We start from the raw sequence: 13,959 nt of genomic DNA, 5'->3' as shown, positions 1-13,959 counted from the left end.
TGCTCTGTGTATATTTTAATGACACATGGAATTTTTAACTTGCTTAGCTCTCAAGTTCATCATATTTTAGCAATCCCAGGCTTCATTTATAGAGCATTACAGAACCAGTCTACAGGAAAGAACAGTAATCTGGGTATGCTAAATCTTATTTAAACATAATTTTTACTTAATAAATTAGGGTCTTTTTTAGAGTAACTGGAAATGTATTCATCCAGGCAGTTAACTGACATTAGCACTTGTCTTCTTGATAAATGATGTCTAACATCTAACTTCATGTTAAAAGGAAGCAGATTTCTGCATCATATATGGCTTGAATTTCCATCAGTGGTTATTGGTCATTTATGCAGTGGCTATCTTGGAGGAAATTGGGCTCCCAATCATTGGAGACCAAGCCATTGTTGATAATAAATAATGGCATTTCTATAGCTTAGGCTCCTAACATGTGAGAGATTAAATTCTGTGATTCTGTATATTCACACATGAACTTGAAAGCCCTGCACTGCAAAAAATACAATTTTGAAAATGACATGGGAATTCCCTGGCAGTCCAGTGGTTAGAACTCTGAGCTTCCACTGCCCAGGACCCGGTTCAAGATCTGGGCAGAGAAACTAAGATCCTACAAGCCATGTTGCATGGCCACAAAGAAAGAAAATGACAGGGAAAATGTTTACTATAACTTTGAGGTTTCCAAACTTTTTTGGTTCATGATGCTTTTAGTGTTTGGGGCTTCCCTGGTGGCTCAGTGGTAAAAAAAATCCGCCTGCCAATGTCGGAGACGCAGGTTTGATCCGTGGGTTGGAAGATCCCCTGGAGAAGGAAATGGCAACCCACTCCAGTATTCTTGCCTGGGAAATCCTATGGACAGAGGAGCCTGGTAGGCTACAGTCCATGGGGTTGCTAGAGAGTTGGACGTGACTGAATAGCAACAACAGTTGTTTTACAGCATCCCAGGCCAAAAGTTCCTTTTATTATATTAGAGTTTCTGTCGTGTTACCTAAGAGTTTCTTTTATGAAAAACAGTTTAAGAGTAGCAGTTGTCACCGTGTTGCACAGATGACACTTGTGTTTTCCTTGAAAATTTAAAATACTCTTGAGGTGGCTGTAAGGCCAGGATACCTCACAGTTTAGCAAGGGTGGCCATAAGCAGAAATTTCAAGTTGTATGTCCTATATATTAAAATCTGTGAATGTAAACAAAGACTGGAAGGAAACAGAGTAAAAGCAGTTACATTGGTTCATTGATGATCATAAAATAACTCTTAAATCATGTTTTCCTTCCAGTTTATGTTCTGACTCTTGGTCTGAGTGCTGTTAGGGCACTTGTTCTTAGTTCCTATAGGAAAGAACAGCACAAAGTTTGAAAATTCCTTTTAAACTCGGGCAGTGACAAGTTCGGGAAGTTTTATCACGAAGGAACCTAGCCTTTGTGGTTGAAATTGACTGTGTTCTCTTCTAGGACCATAGAGTGTTCTGGCTGATCACAGGAATTATGTTTATGGGAAGCGGCCTCATCTGGAGGCGCTTGCTGTCATTCCTCGGACGACAGCTGGAAGCTCCCCTGCCTCCTCTGGTATGAAGGGTCAGACTCAGCGCAGTACGCAGACGGGCTGCAGTCCCCAGCACGAAGTCCTGTGGCCTGGATTTAAGTTGTCACAGGCTTTGAGACACTGAGCAGGTTTTTTAATGTCTTTAAGCCTTGCCCAGCTTTCCCACTTAAGTCAGTGCCTCCTGCTTCATGTAGTTAAAAGGAGAATTAGATGTTATGTGGAAAGCAGTGGCGGAGTAAGTTAGAAGTTTATGGTGGAACGCTGTGACAGGCACTGTACATTTAGACAGGTGTTAGTAATTCCGGTGCAGGTTTGTCATGATCAAAATTGAAATGTAGACAGTATTTATCGTGTTAGGAAAAGATACAGTTTCTCTCTTTTTCATAGCCTTCTACTTGTAGTTTATACCCCTGGAGCAAGTACTCAAGACATTGATACATGGCTGGCAGTCCTTCCCTCATTTAGTGGTTAATGTATTGTTTTTATTGGTGGTTTTGCTTTTAAACCCACACAACTAAAATTATGAATTTTTTCTGCTTTTATTTAGATGGCCTCTTTACCTAAGAAGACACCGCAGGCCGACAGAAGGCTGGAAATGAAACACAGCTTCAGGCCGGATGGACTTGGATCAAGCAGGGGTATCCTAACAAATCGTTAGGAATAACCTGATGGAAACTGAACTATTTTTTTATGGTAGTTACAGGGAAATTCTAGTATCTTTTTATTATTTTATGGAATCAGAGACTTGAAAGAAAATCACTGACACTTAAATTATAATGTCTGATGATAAAAATATTATGGCAGCCATAGTACTAGAACTTAACTGTATTGTCGTGCTTGCTTTGTAAAAGGCCAGAATTCTATTTCCTACAAACTTAAAAGGCTGTTTTTATAGATGTAAGACATGGAGAGATTAACTTAATCCAGGATTAGATTGTGGTATTGATTTTATTTAATTTATACATGTTAACAAAACTGCAGCCTCATGCCAAATGAAGCCTGGAAACTTGCCAAACCCGTAGTTGTGAGATTAGGTAACCACAGTTCTTACTGTAAGGAATCATGTTCTTGTGAATTTCCTGACTCTCAGGTGACTAAAAAGCCAGCATAATATATATTAACCTTAGAACAAACTTTAAATCAGTCTTTGACATAACTGTATTTTCTTATATTTGTGCCCCACCCCCACCTTTTTTTTTTTTTTTTCCTTCTTCTATTCTTTGGCTGCATGCAGGCTCTTAGTTCCCTGACCAGGGGGAACTAGTTCCCATGGGAACATAGTTTCCATGCCCCCTGCAGTGGAAGTGTGGTATTTCAACCTCTTAACTGCCAAGGAAGTCCCTGCCCCTATTTTTATATAAGGAATACAAAAAGGAAATGAGACATTAATATCAGCTTTGTATAGATTGCAATTATTCAGAATTTTACTTCCTCAATCTATGAAACTATTTTTCTTTGCAAGCCTTTGGACATAGTTGAAAGTATTTCCATTCTCTTACTGTTTTATAGCTGTTTTGATCATTCCTTGGTTTTTAGGACAGACATATAACACCAAAAACGGAAAATGTGTAGCAGGATTAACTAGGCTACACATTTTTCAGCTGTTTGGCTACACCCAAGAGGCTGACTGATAGGCTTCCTAAGACAAGAGGGTAGATAAATTTTTAAATTGTGTTACCTTTTTGTTTTCACAGAGTTGAGTTTAAAACAAATGGCTAATATTTTTAGGTCTCAAGCACCTATGCTACCTGGTATCTTCTATGTTTTTTATATTTTCTGGAGGTTAAAAAGTTACACAGTAGAATATTACAGTTACATTTGTCTCCAAAAGCAACATACATAGACAATTCTAGAGTCTAAAGCAGCTCTTACACTACAAAATTAGTCAATAGAGTCCATTTGCCAGGTGGGTAAAAATGAATTAAAATGCTTTTTCCAGTTGCTGATCTGAAAGAGACAAATGAAGTTTCCCATTTCCATGTGTGGTTAAGAAAGGACATTAGAACAGCATGAAACCCGCTGGGCTTGTCTTGGCGCGTGCTTTATGGTGTGGCTGTGGAATGTAAATGCCATCATGGATCTGTTTGATTTTTAAGATAAAGTATCTTTGACAATGTTTATATTTCACAGGGCACTCTTCTTTGGTATACCTCAGAGTACTATGCTGTTTTTGATCTTCAGGTTATCACTGTAAAATAGGTAGTATTAATAAATATTACTTAACTGTGATGAAAACTTGGAAGTCCAAGAGGCAAAATGTGATTTGGTTTAAGGTCAGGTACAGGATAGAATTTTGGTCTTTTCTTTCTGATGTTACTTAGCTAAGTATCATCATTTGAGGGCTTAGCTAAAATAATTTTGAGTCAGTGTCTCATCAGTAAAAGGGGAAGTAAGGGCAACTACCTCATAAGTCTGATGTAGGGAAGGTACTAATGGTTTATAAAGTTCTTGAACATGGTTCAATCAAGTTAATTTCTAGATGTCTGCTGCCTCTGCTTTGGTGATAGCTCTTTAATGTAAGAAGCAGCCTGCTATCTATCAAATAATAAAACAGCCTGTGCCAAAAAGAAAAAAGTTCAGTTTTAAATATTGAATTTAAATAGAGTATATAAATTATTTGTAAATAAGGTGAAAGAATACGAAATATTCAGTTATGAGTAAGCAGGCAATCGTATCCTCTTTAACATGTACAGGGAATGATATTCTTAACATGTCATTGTAAGACCTCTAAGAAAGTGTAGCAAAAATAAGTGTCATTTTAAGATACTATTAATACTTGCTTTACTCTTGATAGACTGATAACCAGTATATAATCATTAAAAAGCCGTATATTTTGGTGAGTTATTCCAAGATTTGTACACAGCTTTATGTTTTGGAAAATTAATATTAAATATTAAACTCACTTTAAATTCAGGATTTACTGTCATTACTTTGGTAATAGTTATGTAGTTGGAGCATGGAATAGGGAATTCAGAGACCTGAATTTATTCCCAAACTCACTTCAAATCTCTCTAGCTCTGTGATACAAAGGCATAAATCAATTCCAGTCTTGAAGCCTGTAAGACAAGACAGTCTTTGCATATACAGGTAATAGACAAAAATTGCAAATATGTAAATGTGTTCTGATATCATAAAGGTAATTTTGAATTAAATTGTTGTATAAGTTCAGATTTGTGTTCCTGAGAGATTTAAACCCTATAAAGTATTAAGTATGTCAGAATCAATTCAAAAGCGTCAATTGATGCTTTTGAACTGTGGTGTTGGAGAAGACTCTTGAGAGTCCCTTGGACTGCAAGGAGATCCAACCAGTCCATCCTAAAGGAGATCAATCCTGGGTGTTCATTGGAAGGACTGATGCTGAAACTCCAATACTTTGGCCACCTGATGCAAAGAGCTGACTCATTTGAAAAGACCCTGATGCTGGGAGAGATTGAGGGCAGGAGGAGAAGGGGACAACAGAGGATGAGATGGTTGGATGGCATCACTGACTCAATGGACATGAGTTTGAGTAAACTCCAGGAGTTGGTGATGGACAGGGAGGCCTGGCGTGGTACAGTCCATGGGGTCACACTGAGTTGGACCCGACTGAGCAACTGACCTGAAGTCAGACCAGTGCTTAGAATTAATTTAGTGTAGAATGGAAACTTAATCCACCTGTTAAGATAATACATTAGTCTGTTGGATATTAGATTTTTTTTTCTGTATGCCAGGTTTTTACATATTTTCCATATATGCAGTAGGATACAATTTATATAATTTCTTGATACAGGTTAGCATGGTTAAATATCCTATATGAAGATCTGCTTCTAACTTAGTAAATTTTAACCGTCTCCTCTTGCTGGTTGCTGTTATGTTTAGGCATTAAGAAAAATATAACTCCTCAGGTAAAGAACAGTCATGTTTAAACACTGGCCCAATCATTTAGTAAAGCATAACACTTTGTTTAGCAGCCCAATGAAGGTACGCATCCTTCTAAATGAAGAGACGCAGTACGAGAGCATGCCTTTACTGAAATGCAGCATCATCAGCTTGGTCTTCACTCAGAATAAGGGAATATGAGTAAGGCGTTTCTGGTCCCCTAAAAATAAACTTTAATAAAAACAATTCTTCAAATAGGTTGAGCAGCCAATAGTTGTTAACCGAAAAGCAAGTGGTGTTTCTGTGCTTTGTGCTGCGCCGTAGGAACCATGCGGCTAGTATACCTCTTTCAGAAAGATGAGATGGTCCTGGGAGTGAGCCAGAGGTCCTGTCTAGGTGTGAGCCTGGTTATGCTGTTCTCCTATATACACATTCACTATATCCTCACAGTTGTAATTCTCCTGGTTTTTCCTTTGATTTCGAATTCAACTTAACTCTTCAGCCGAAACCCTGTGTCCTTTGACCAGTCTCTTTACTGCCCCAAGAGAAGCTAAGAGAAGGGCTCTGGTCATTTTAATTTTTTCCTGGTTTTAGAATCATTTCATTAGTGTCAGAAGAAAAGAGGTTCTACCCTGATAGAGAATCAACTAGTTACAGTTTACGGATAACAGTGCCCGCAGATTTTTAGTGAAGCTGAAATCCTGTGGTCCGTTCCTTCCCCCTAAACGTGCCACCCTCCGGGCCTGGCAGATGAGACCTGCCCACTGAGACCAGCCCCGGAAGTAGGGAGGCCAAGCCTGCTTCACGCATTTTGGTTCCACACAGTCACCTTCAGCTCAAGACAGGTCTCTCTCCTTCCTGTTCTGGTTCTGTTGGTGAGGCCTGTGGCAGCCTCGCGCTGCCTGAGGCTTCCTGAGATGACTTCAGATACGCAGATCACTAGGTACATCGGCTGTTGGAACAGTCATTTCTCCAAAAGCATCTGAGGGCACAGTCAGGTGATGTTTTACTCTTTATATTTGCCCTTCACTGTATGAAACACTGAAAATACAATAGTCCTCCTAAGAAAGGACCACATCATTTACAACGTGATTTTGGAGTTGTGAGGTTATGCCTCACCCCCCGTATTGTCTCCTCCTTCTCTCCTCATGCTTTTTTCCTGTTTATTGTGCTTTCTGTTTCACTTTGATTGGAATGGGTCACCAGTTTTAAGAGGACATTTTTAGCAAGAATTGTGCTATAGGCATCAGAAAGACACAGGTGCTCAAGTGGAAGAGGAAATGGGTTTTGCAGCAGGTCTGAGCACAGGAAGCCAGTTAGGAATTAGGTTCAGGTGCACAGGAAACAAGTTTTGCAAAGGGACATGGCTAACCAGAGCATCCACTGTTCCACGTGCTTCGGGTGCTGTCACCACTTCTGTGGCCTGTTGGCAGCCAGACTGTGTGTGTCTCCACCCCAGGAGCCCCCACCTGTCGTAGGGCTACCAGGGCTCCCCTGGATACGCCACTTTGTCCCCCAGAACGCTCACCCGGAAGATGACTCAGCATGAGAGAGGAAAATGGAGTGAAACCTTTAATCTTGGCCGAGCCTATAGATATGAAGCACCCCAGAGAGTCGGGCTCCCAGAGAACTCCTTCCAGCAGCAATGATGACTTGATTCTGTAGGAGACACAAAACAGGATTCATTCCAACCTGTGTCATGTTCCTGCTGTAGTCCAGGCATCATGTTATGCTCTGAGCTAGAAAAAGCAAGCTAGACATTGGCCAGACAAGGGCTTGAGCTTAAATGCCTTTTTCCCTGGGTTTAAATACCCTCTCTCAGCTCTGTAGGTTCAGAAAACCATAGCTGAGGAAGTTCTCGCTAATTCCTTCTCAGGTACACAAGAGAAAAGGACATCTGTGTGTGTCTATTCAGCATGCTAGCTTGGTGCAGTGTAGACAGCATATCTGGAGTAATCTGGCTTTGTCAGTGTGTTCACACCACCTCTGCCCCTGCTGCTTTCAAAGTTGCCTTCAAAGCTTATACAAGTTTTTAAACATTTTTGGAAGTGGATTTTAGTTTTGAAACTACCAAGAGTATTTCTGGACCATGGGTGATAGGTGAGGTGTGGCTGATCAGACTGACTGACGGGTACAGCAGGGTGTGACCAAACCTGTGAAGTTTTTCACTGACTTAATTTTGAAACCTCCCAATGGAATCCAGATGTGTCAGGTACTATGCATAACCCTTTGCATGTATCTTTTTAAATACCACAGTGTCAATTAAGAGGGGAAGAACAAAGCTGTCAACTCTTACTTGTGGAATTGCTCATTTACTGGATACATCTGTAGTTTGGCCACAAGCTGCCTCCTGTTTTCCTGGTTAAACCATCTTCATTCCTAAAATCAAACCTTCCCCTGCTCTTGCCCTCTCTCTGCCCAGTCAGCCTCCTCTGATTTCCAGGGGCGCTGCAAGGCCTTCCCCGACTCCCCCAGCCAATTTCCACTGATCTCTGACTGCCGTGGGATTTGGGTCATCATAAATGGGCCTGGATGGGCTCATGGGCATGTTTCATTTTTCCACTTAGATTCTAAGCACCTGGGGGGCAGGGGGCATGTCTCAGGTTTCTTTGTCTACAACACTGTTCCACCAGGGCTGGCAGGCTGGCTGAAGGCAGCCCCACAGGAGGTTCCAGAGACCTGGTGGCAATACCACAGAAGTAAGCGGTCCTCCTAATTCTAGTTGGTTACTTAATGCTCACACAGAGAAAGGAAGAGAGGAGTCTTCAAAATCATAACTTTTACTCATGTCTTGGTAAGAGGCCATCCACTCATCATCCTCAGGTTGTGTCCATTTTTAAAACATAACCTTTGATTTATCTTCACACTCAAAAGAGTTCTTCAGGGCCCCCAGCCTCAGGTATGTGTTGGGAAAGTGGAGTAATTTTAATATTGACTCATGAACTGTAATTAGGGAGATGAATTTGCAGTGTTAAACAGAAAGGAATCAAATTATCTACACGACCCCCTTCAGTTGGTATAAACAATGGTTCATTATTTGTATACAGTTCATGGGTTCTTAGTAACATCTGATTCTTGGAAAGTGAATAAAATTTAAAATGCAAACCAAATTTATGATATTCTTATGATCATGTCTTTTGAGAAGTCCCCCATAAGCTTATAATCCATCTCTCTTTTTGTTGTGGTTAAGCTTGCCTATAAATGAGTTAAAGGGCTACTTGCACTGTTGGCCAGTAGAGGGCAGTTTCACCACAGTGCCTTCAAGTCCAAGCCACAGCGCCTACCAAGCCCTGCAGACCTGGTTCTGTACTCAAAAATCTGACGGCTTCCCTAGCCTTTCATAGCACAGTTCACACTTCCAGTTAGCATGTATTACTATACTTGTTTGCCATTTAACTTCCCACATGTTAAATAAAATAAATCTTAATTTTCCTCAAGAGCAGACACTTGGTCTCTTTCTCTCTCGTAGCCTAGCACAGATCTGTACAATGTCATGTCCTTAAATAAATGAGTGAAATCAGTGGTTTAGCTGTATGTTTTCAGATAAAATCCTTTAAATGTGTCATGGCTATTAAAATTCAAAGTGTGCATATCCTTTGACCTAGTTGTCTTCCAGAAATCTAGCCAGCAGAGATATTTGCACAATTATTCTAAAGTCATACAAAAAGAAACAAATACATAACAAATATATTGTTAGTATGTATTTGGTTCATTCCTAAAGAACCAAAATATACTGACAGTGCTTAGCCATTATGGCAAGGGTTGGCAGACTTTTAACAGTGAAGGACCAGGATAATTTAGGCTTTGTGGGACGTCAGTCAGCTGCAGTTGTGGTGGAGTATCAGAGGTAACTGCAGTCCACGGGGTCACAAAGAGTCGGACACGACTGAGCAACTGAACAAGCAGCAGAGGAAGAGAAAAGAATGAACGTGGCTATCTATATTCCAGTAAAGCTTGTTAGAGACACTGCAGTTTGAATTCTTATAAATATCTTGTGTCACAAAATATTCTCATTTTTTCCAATCATTTAAACATGTCAATCATTTTTAGTTTGTAGATTACACAAAAACAGGCAGCCAGCTAGAGTTGGCCAACAGGCTGTAATTTGCCAACCCCTATTGTAGAGGATGAAATTGGAGGGGTAGTGAGGAGAACCTTTCATCAAAAAATTATGGGATTGTGTGTTTTCTTTTTTGTGAGTCCCTGTTTTTCAAATGAAATCTAAAATACATGCAAAATGAGAGCACTCTCAAATCCCAGCCTTTGAACAAACTCAAACACCAAAGCTGTACAGTCTTGGCACTTACCTTTTCCTTCGACCTCACAGTGATCACAGAGCTCCCAAACCTTGAGCCTGCCTGTGAAACACACGGTCTGTTAATGGCCTTTGAAAACATACCATATGATTTTATCAACTTTGGAAAGGGCATTTTTTTTCTTTTAGAAGATACTTACTTCAGGAGAAATTAGTACATATTGGGCCTGAAAGAGAGTGATAAGAAAGGGAGACAGTGTTATTGCTGTTCACAGATTTTTTCTTTAACCGGTTTTAATTATACTCACTCAAATTTCTACATTTTAGAGAAGCCCTTTGTCACCAGAAATTCTTACAGGAATTTAGCTCAGAAAAATAGATGTATAAATATGTTTATGTGAATATTTATCTTACTATAACAGCAAAAATTTGAAATAGACTAAGTGACTAACAGTAGTCACTTAAATGGTTTATCTACAGATAAACTGCTAGGTATCTGGTAGATATATTGTGTAAGAATATAGAAAGCATAGAAGACTTATTACATTGATAGGTAGAACAAGATAAAGTTATAAAATTGTATACAAAATCATGTACAATAGGATCATAGCCATTAATATATACACACAGACACGGTGTAACGGTTTAAGGGTGTGCTTCAGAATCAGCTCTTGGTTCAAGTCCCTGTTCTACCGTTTCCTAGCAGTGTGACCTGTAACAACTTCCTTCTCTGATCTTCAGTTTCTTTATAATGAACAAAATGCCAAGTTAATAACTTTGATGTGAATTAGATTTTATATGTTTATATAAAGCGCTAGGCATAGTGCTAGGCACTTCTTCAGTCGTGCCCAATTCTTTGACTGTAGCCTGCCAGTCCATGGGGTTCTCCAGGCAAGAATACTGGAGTGGGTTGCCATGATCCAGGGATCAAACCCACATCTCATGCATTGGCAGGCAAATTCTTTACCACTAGTGCCACCTGGGAAGCCCAGGCACAGAGAGTAAATTCACAATGCTGCTACTAAGTCGCTTCAGTCGCGTCCAACTCTGTGTGACCCCATAGATGGCAGCCCACCAGGCTTCCCCGTCCCTGGGATTCTCCAGGCAAGAACACTGGAGTGGGTTGCCATTTCCTTCTCCAGTGCGTGAAAATGAAGTCGCTCAGTCGTTTCCGACTCTTAGCGACCCCATGGACTGCAGCCTACCAGGCTCCTCCATCCATGGAATTTTCCAGGCAAGAGTACTGGAGTGGGTTGCCATTGTACATAAATGGTAGTAATTAAGTTCACAGAAAAAAATACTAGCAGGACACACATCAAAAGGTTACTACACATCTCTGCAGAGTGGAATTCTAGGTAGATTTTCATTTTCTTAGTACTGCATTTTCTAATAGTTTTAAAATAAACTTTCCTTTTTCCAATTTGAAAATTAAATTTTAAGTTTAAAATAACAGCCAAGTGTTTTAGATCCAGGGAACTTAAGCAATGAAAGATGAAATAAAAAGAGCTGGAGTCTTCATGAAACTCCAGTGGCTATAGCCTGTTTTTTGCTGTGGGCTCCTAACCAAGAACCAGTAAGACACCACATCCAGCTGAACTTCAGCTCTGGGGGCAAACACTGCAGAACTGCAGGAAAGCAGGCGGCTTTCAAGCCAGCGACTGTGTTCTGACCTTAGGTATGGGTCAGGTTACCTGAGTCCAAGTAGAAAGTAAGTGTTCTAGAGTGGACATAATTTACCAAAGCATCAGCAAGTAGCCGTCCTTTCCCAGTTTGGTGTGGAAGTGTGTACAACACTTACCTTTTCTTCTGGACACGGAGTTACCCATGATTTGCATTTGCCTGTCACGTCACCCACGGTGATCTGTTTGCCATTAAACACATAAACACGGCCATCCTCTTCCCCCATCAGTCCCGCAGTTGCGTCTGTGATCCTCAGCGGGGCTGCTACGATGATTTCATCTGTGAACAATGAAAACCAGCAGAAGGAAGTGTCTTATTCCTTGCTGTCATCCTTTCCATTGTTCCACTGCTGGATCCTCACCCAGCCCCCCACTAATAATAATGCATCCTTCACTGGTCTACCCTGATTTCTTTCCAACGCAGTCAGAGGCTTTTGTTTTCTGTTTCATCATTCCTTGATGTGGGTAGCTCTCATGTCACCATGTTCAAGAAGTACAACTCACTCTTGTACATCCGGCTCTGGTCTTGATTCATTATGAGGCTAGAACAGGGGTGATCCTATGAGGGGGACCCATCTTCTTGGCCAGAGCCACCGTTCCTTTCCTACCTAAGCCATCATTATCCAAGTCACTCAAGTGCAGAACGCCACCAAATCGGGAGAAGCGGCGGTTTCCACTGAAGGTGCTGAGCAGAGAAGGCTGTGAGTCAGGTGTCAGTTCATACATCCGAGTGCTCCCACCTTGGTGCAGGGTCATGGTCAGGAATGATACCTTAGACACGACATCTGAAATAAACCACGAAACAGTAGCTACCACCATCATAAGAACGAAGCGAGGACACAGACTTGCAGTGACACAGGAGAGACTATGTCAGATTTGTGAATGCCAAGATTTTACATATGATCATTGCAAAAGGTGTGGAAAACACCCAAAAAGAGTATAAAGAAGAAAATGTATATAATGCATATATTTGTTTCTGGAGAGTGATATATACGTACATATACACACATACACATTTTAATGGGGTTTTTTGCAGATTACAAAATTCCTTTTACAAAGTTTTGGTTTTGTAATTAATACTAAGATAAATGATATTTATGAATTACTATGATCCCTCCCCCTTTATTAAAATAAAATTTCATTTTCTGAGAGCAGATTTTTTAGAAGGGACCCATCTAGCATTGGATTTGGGGAATGAATATTAGTTTTAAGGCTCTTGCCATTTTGCCAAACCTCTTACTAGAGAAAGCACATCAGTTTACATTTCACCAGCAGTGTGTGAGTTCCCAGTCTCACCACCTTGCCATTGAGTATTCTTTTTCATACCATAAATACTTTGTAGCTTTTAATGAGTACCGTAAAAGCTCCACTGAATATTTAAATGGCTGTGCGTCATGGCCACAGTCGGACCCAGAGATCCTGCCAAGCCAGAGGCTATGGGGAGAGAGTGAGGAGGATAGGCCTAACCCTAATTATTCGTTTACTCGAACTCGCCCTGCAAGTGGGTCAGATTTTTCACATTTCACTCAATCTGTCCATAGAGCTGTGATTCCCCAACTCTACACGGAAACATTTCAGTGAACTCATGGGTATACTCAGTTGTCTTTAATCTTTGCTGGTGAGACAGTGACATCTGTCTGATGCCACATGGCCCACCTGCTGGGGGAGGTCACAGTTTCCACACTAGATCCCTTCCCTACAGTCCTTTCAATGATGTCATATCTTTGCAAAATTGGAGTTTTATCATAACAGGTTGTTATGATAAAATGCAGGCACCACTGGAAAAGCAGTGCAGGTCAAAAGGATGATCCGATTCCAGGGTTTGGGAAGCGGCACAGTGCCCCAGAGGAGCTGTTAGGACAGAAACACACAGCATGCAACCTGTTCAGTCACTCGGGGCCCTGTGCTGAGAGGCCCTGTGTGTGGCTTTAGGCTTGTTCAGTTCAGTTCAGTCGCTCGGTCGTGTCAGACTCTTTGCGACCCCATGACTGACCTGCAATTCTGGATAATTTACTAGGTTTTTATTTTCCCTGGGCCCCTCAAATTACATGGGCAAAATACAAGTAAAAAGAGGAACATCTGAACAAGGTTGGTGGGTTATATCTATGTTGATAACATGCTTGTGACACTGGTTATGGTTTGCAAGATGCCATTGGGGAAAGCTGGATAAAATGTAACGTGACCTATTATTTCTTACAGCTGCAGGTGAATTTATATGACTATCTCAAAAAGCATCATTTATATATCACATATATCATGATATATATAATTAACCTTTCTGTTTTACATTTTATACAGTATTTTATAATAGAGAAAATTACTAAGGCAGTAAAGGGGCCAAGACTAAGAAAATTTGGGATGCTCTAATTCACAGCACTCTGACACCAACAGTGGTGAGACAAAATTAGTAATGTGTGTTGCAGGAGTTTAACTAGACTCTGTAGCAAAAAAAAAAAAAAAAATATTGCAGAGTTAGGACACAGCTTTATAACAAGTTGCTGACTTAACTCGTGAATTGAAAAATTTAACCATTCCTTTGCCCAATTCACTTATGCTTATTATTCAAATACATTGTATGAAACAAAAATATTTCTGAAAAATAATTTGACAGTATGTATTAA

At 40.5% G+C, this 13,959-nt stretch overlaps 2 protein-coding genes across 4 annotated transcripts in view; one reads left to right on the top strand and one right to left on the bottom strand.

The window, feature by feature from the left end:
* The window catches only part of MRS2 (magnesium transporter MRS2), a 38,716-nt gene extending 34,257 nt beyond the window's left edge, over positions 1–4,459 (top strand). Inside the window, exons 10-11 of one of the 2 annotated variants that reach the window (XM_019986011.2) lie at positions 1,456–1,569; positions 2,094–4,459. In XM_019986011.2, coding sequence (XP_019841570.2) covers positions 1,456–1,569; positions 2,094–2,204 — 225 coding nt within the window. In that variant the 3' untranslated portion in view covers positions 2,205–4,459. The remainder of the gene's footprint in view (positions 1–1,455; positions 1,570–2,093) is intronic. The other variant, XM_070778319.1, reaches the window with a different exon arrangement.
* A 2,496-nt stretch (positions 4,460–6,955) lies between these two features.
* Positions 6,956–13,959, bottom strand: part of GPLD1 (glycosylphosphatidylinositol specific phospholipase D1) — a 51,764-nt gene continuing 44,760 nt past the window's right edge. For both annotated transcript variants that reach the window (XM_019986207.2, XM_019986208.2), the window contains 5 exons: positions 11,947–12,123; positions 11,458–11,618; positions 9,860–9,886; positions 9,712–9,762; positions 6,956–7,063 (listed from right to left, as the gene is read on the bottom strand). In XM_019986207.2, the coding sequence (XP_019841766.2) occupies positions 6,977–7,063; positions 9,712–9,762; positions 9,860–9,886; positions 11,458–11,618; positions 11,947–12,123 (503 nt within the window). In that variant the 3' untranslated portion in view covers positions 6,956–6,976. The remainder of the gene's footprint in view (positions 7,064–9,711; positions 9,763–9,859; positions 9,887–11,457; positions 11,619–11,946; positions 12,124–13,959) is intronic.

Source organism: Bos indicus, chromosome 23 (genome assembly GCF_029378745.1).
Source record: "Bos indicus isolate NIAB-ARS_2022 breed Sahiwal x Tharparkar chromosome 23, NIAB-ARS_B.indTharparkar_mat_pri_1.0, whole genome shotgun sequence".
Taxonomy (NCBI): Eukaryota; Metazoa; Chordata; class Mammalia; order Artiodactyla; family Bovidae; genus Bos; species Bos indicus.
This window is presented reverse-complemented; position numbering and strand designations above follow the sequence as displayed.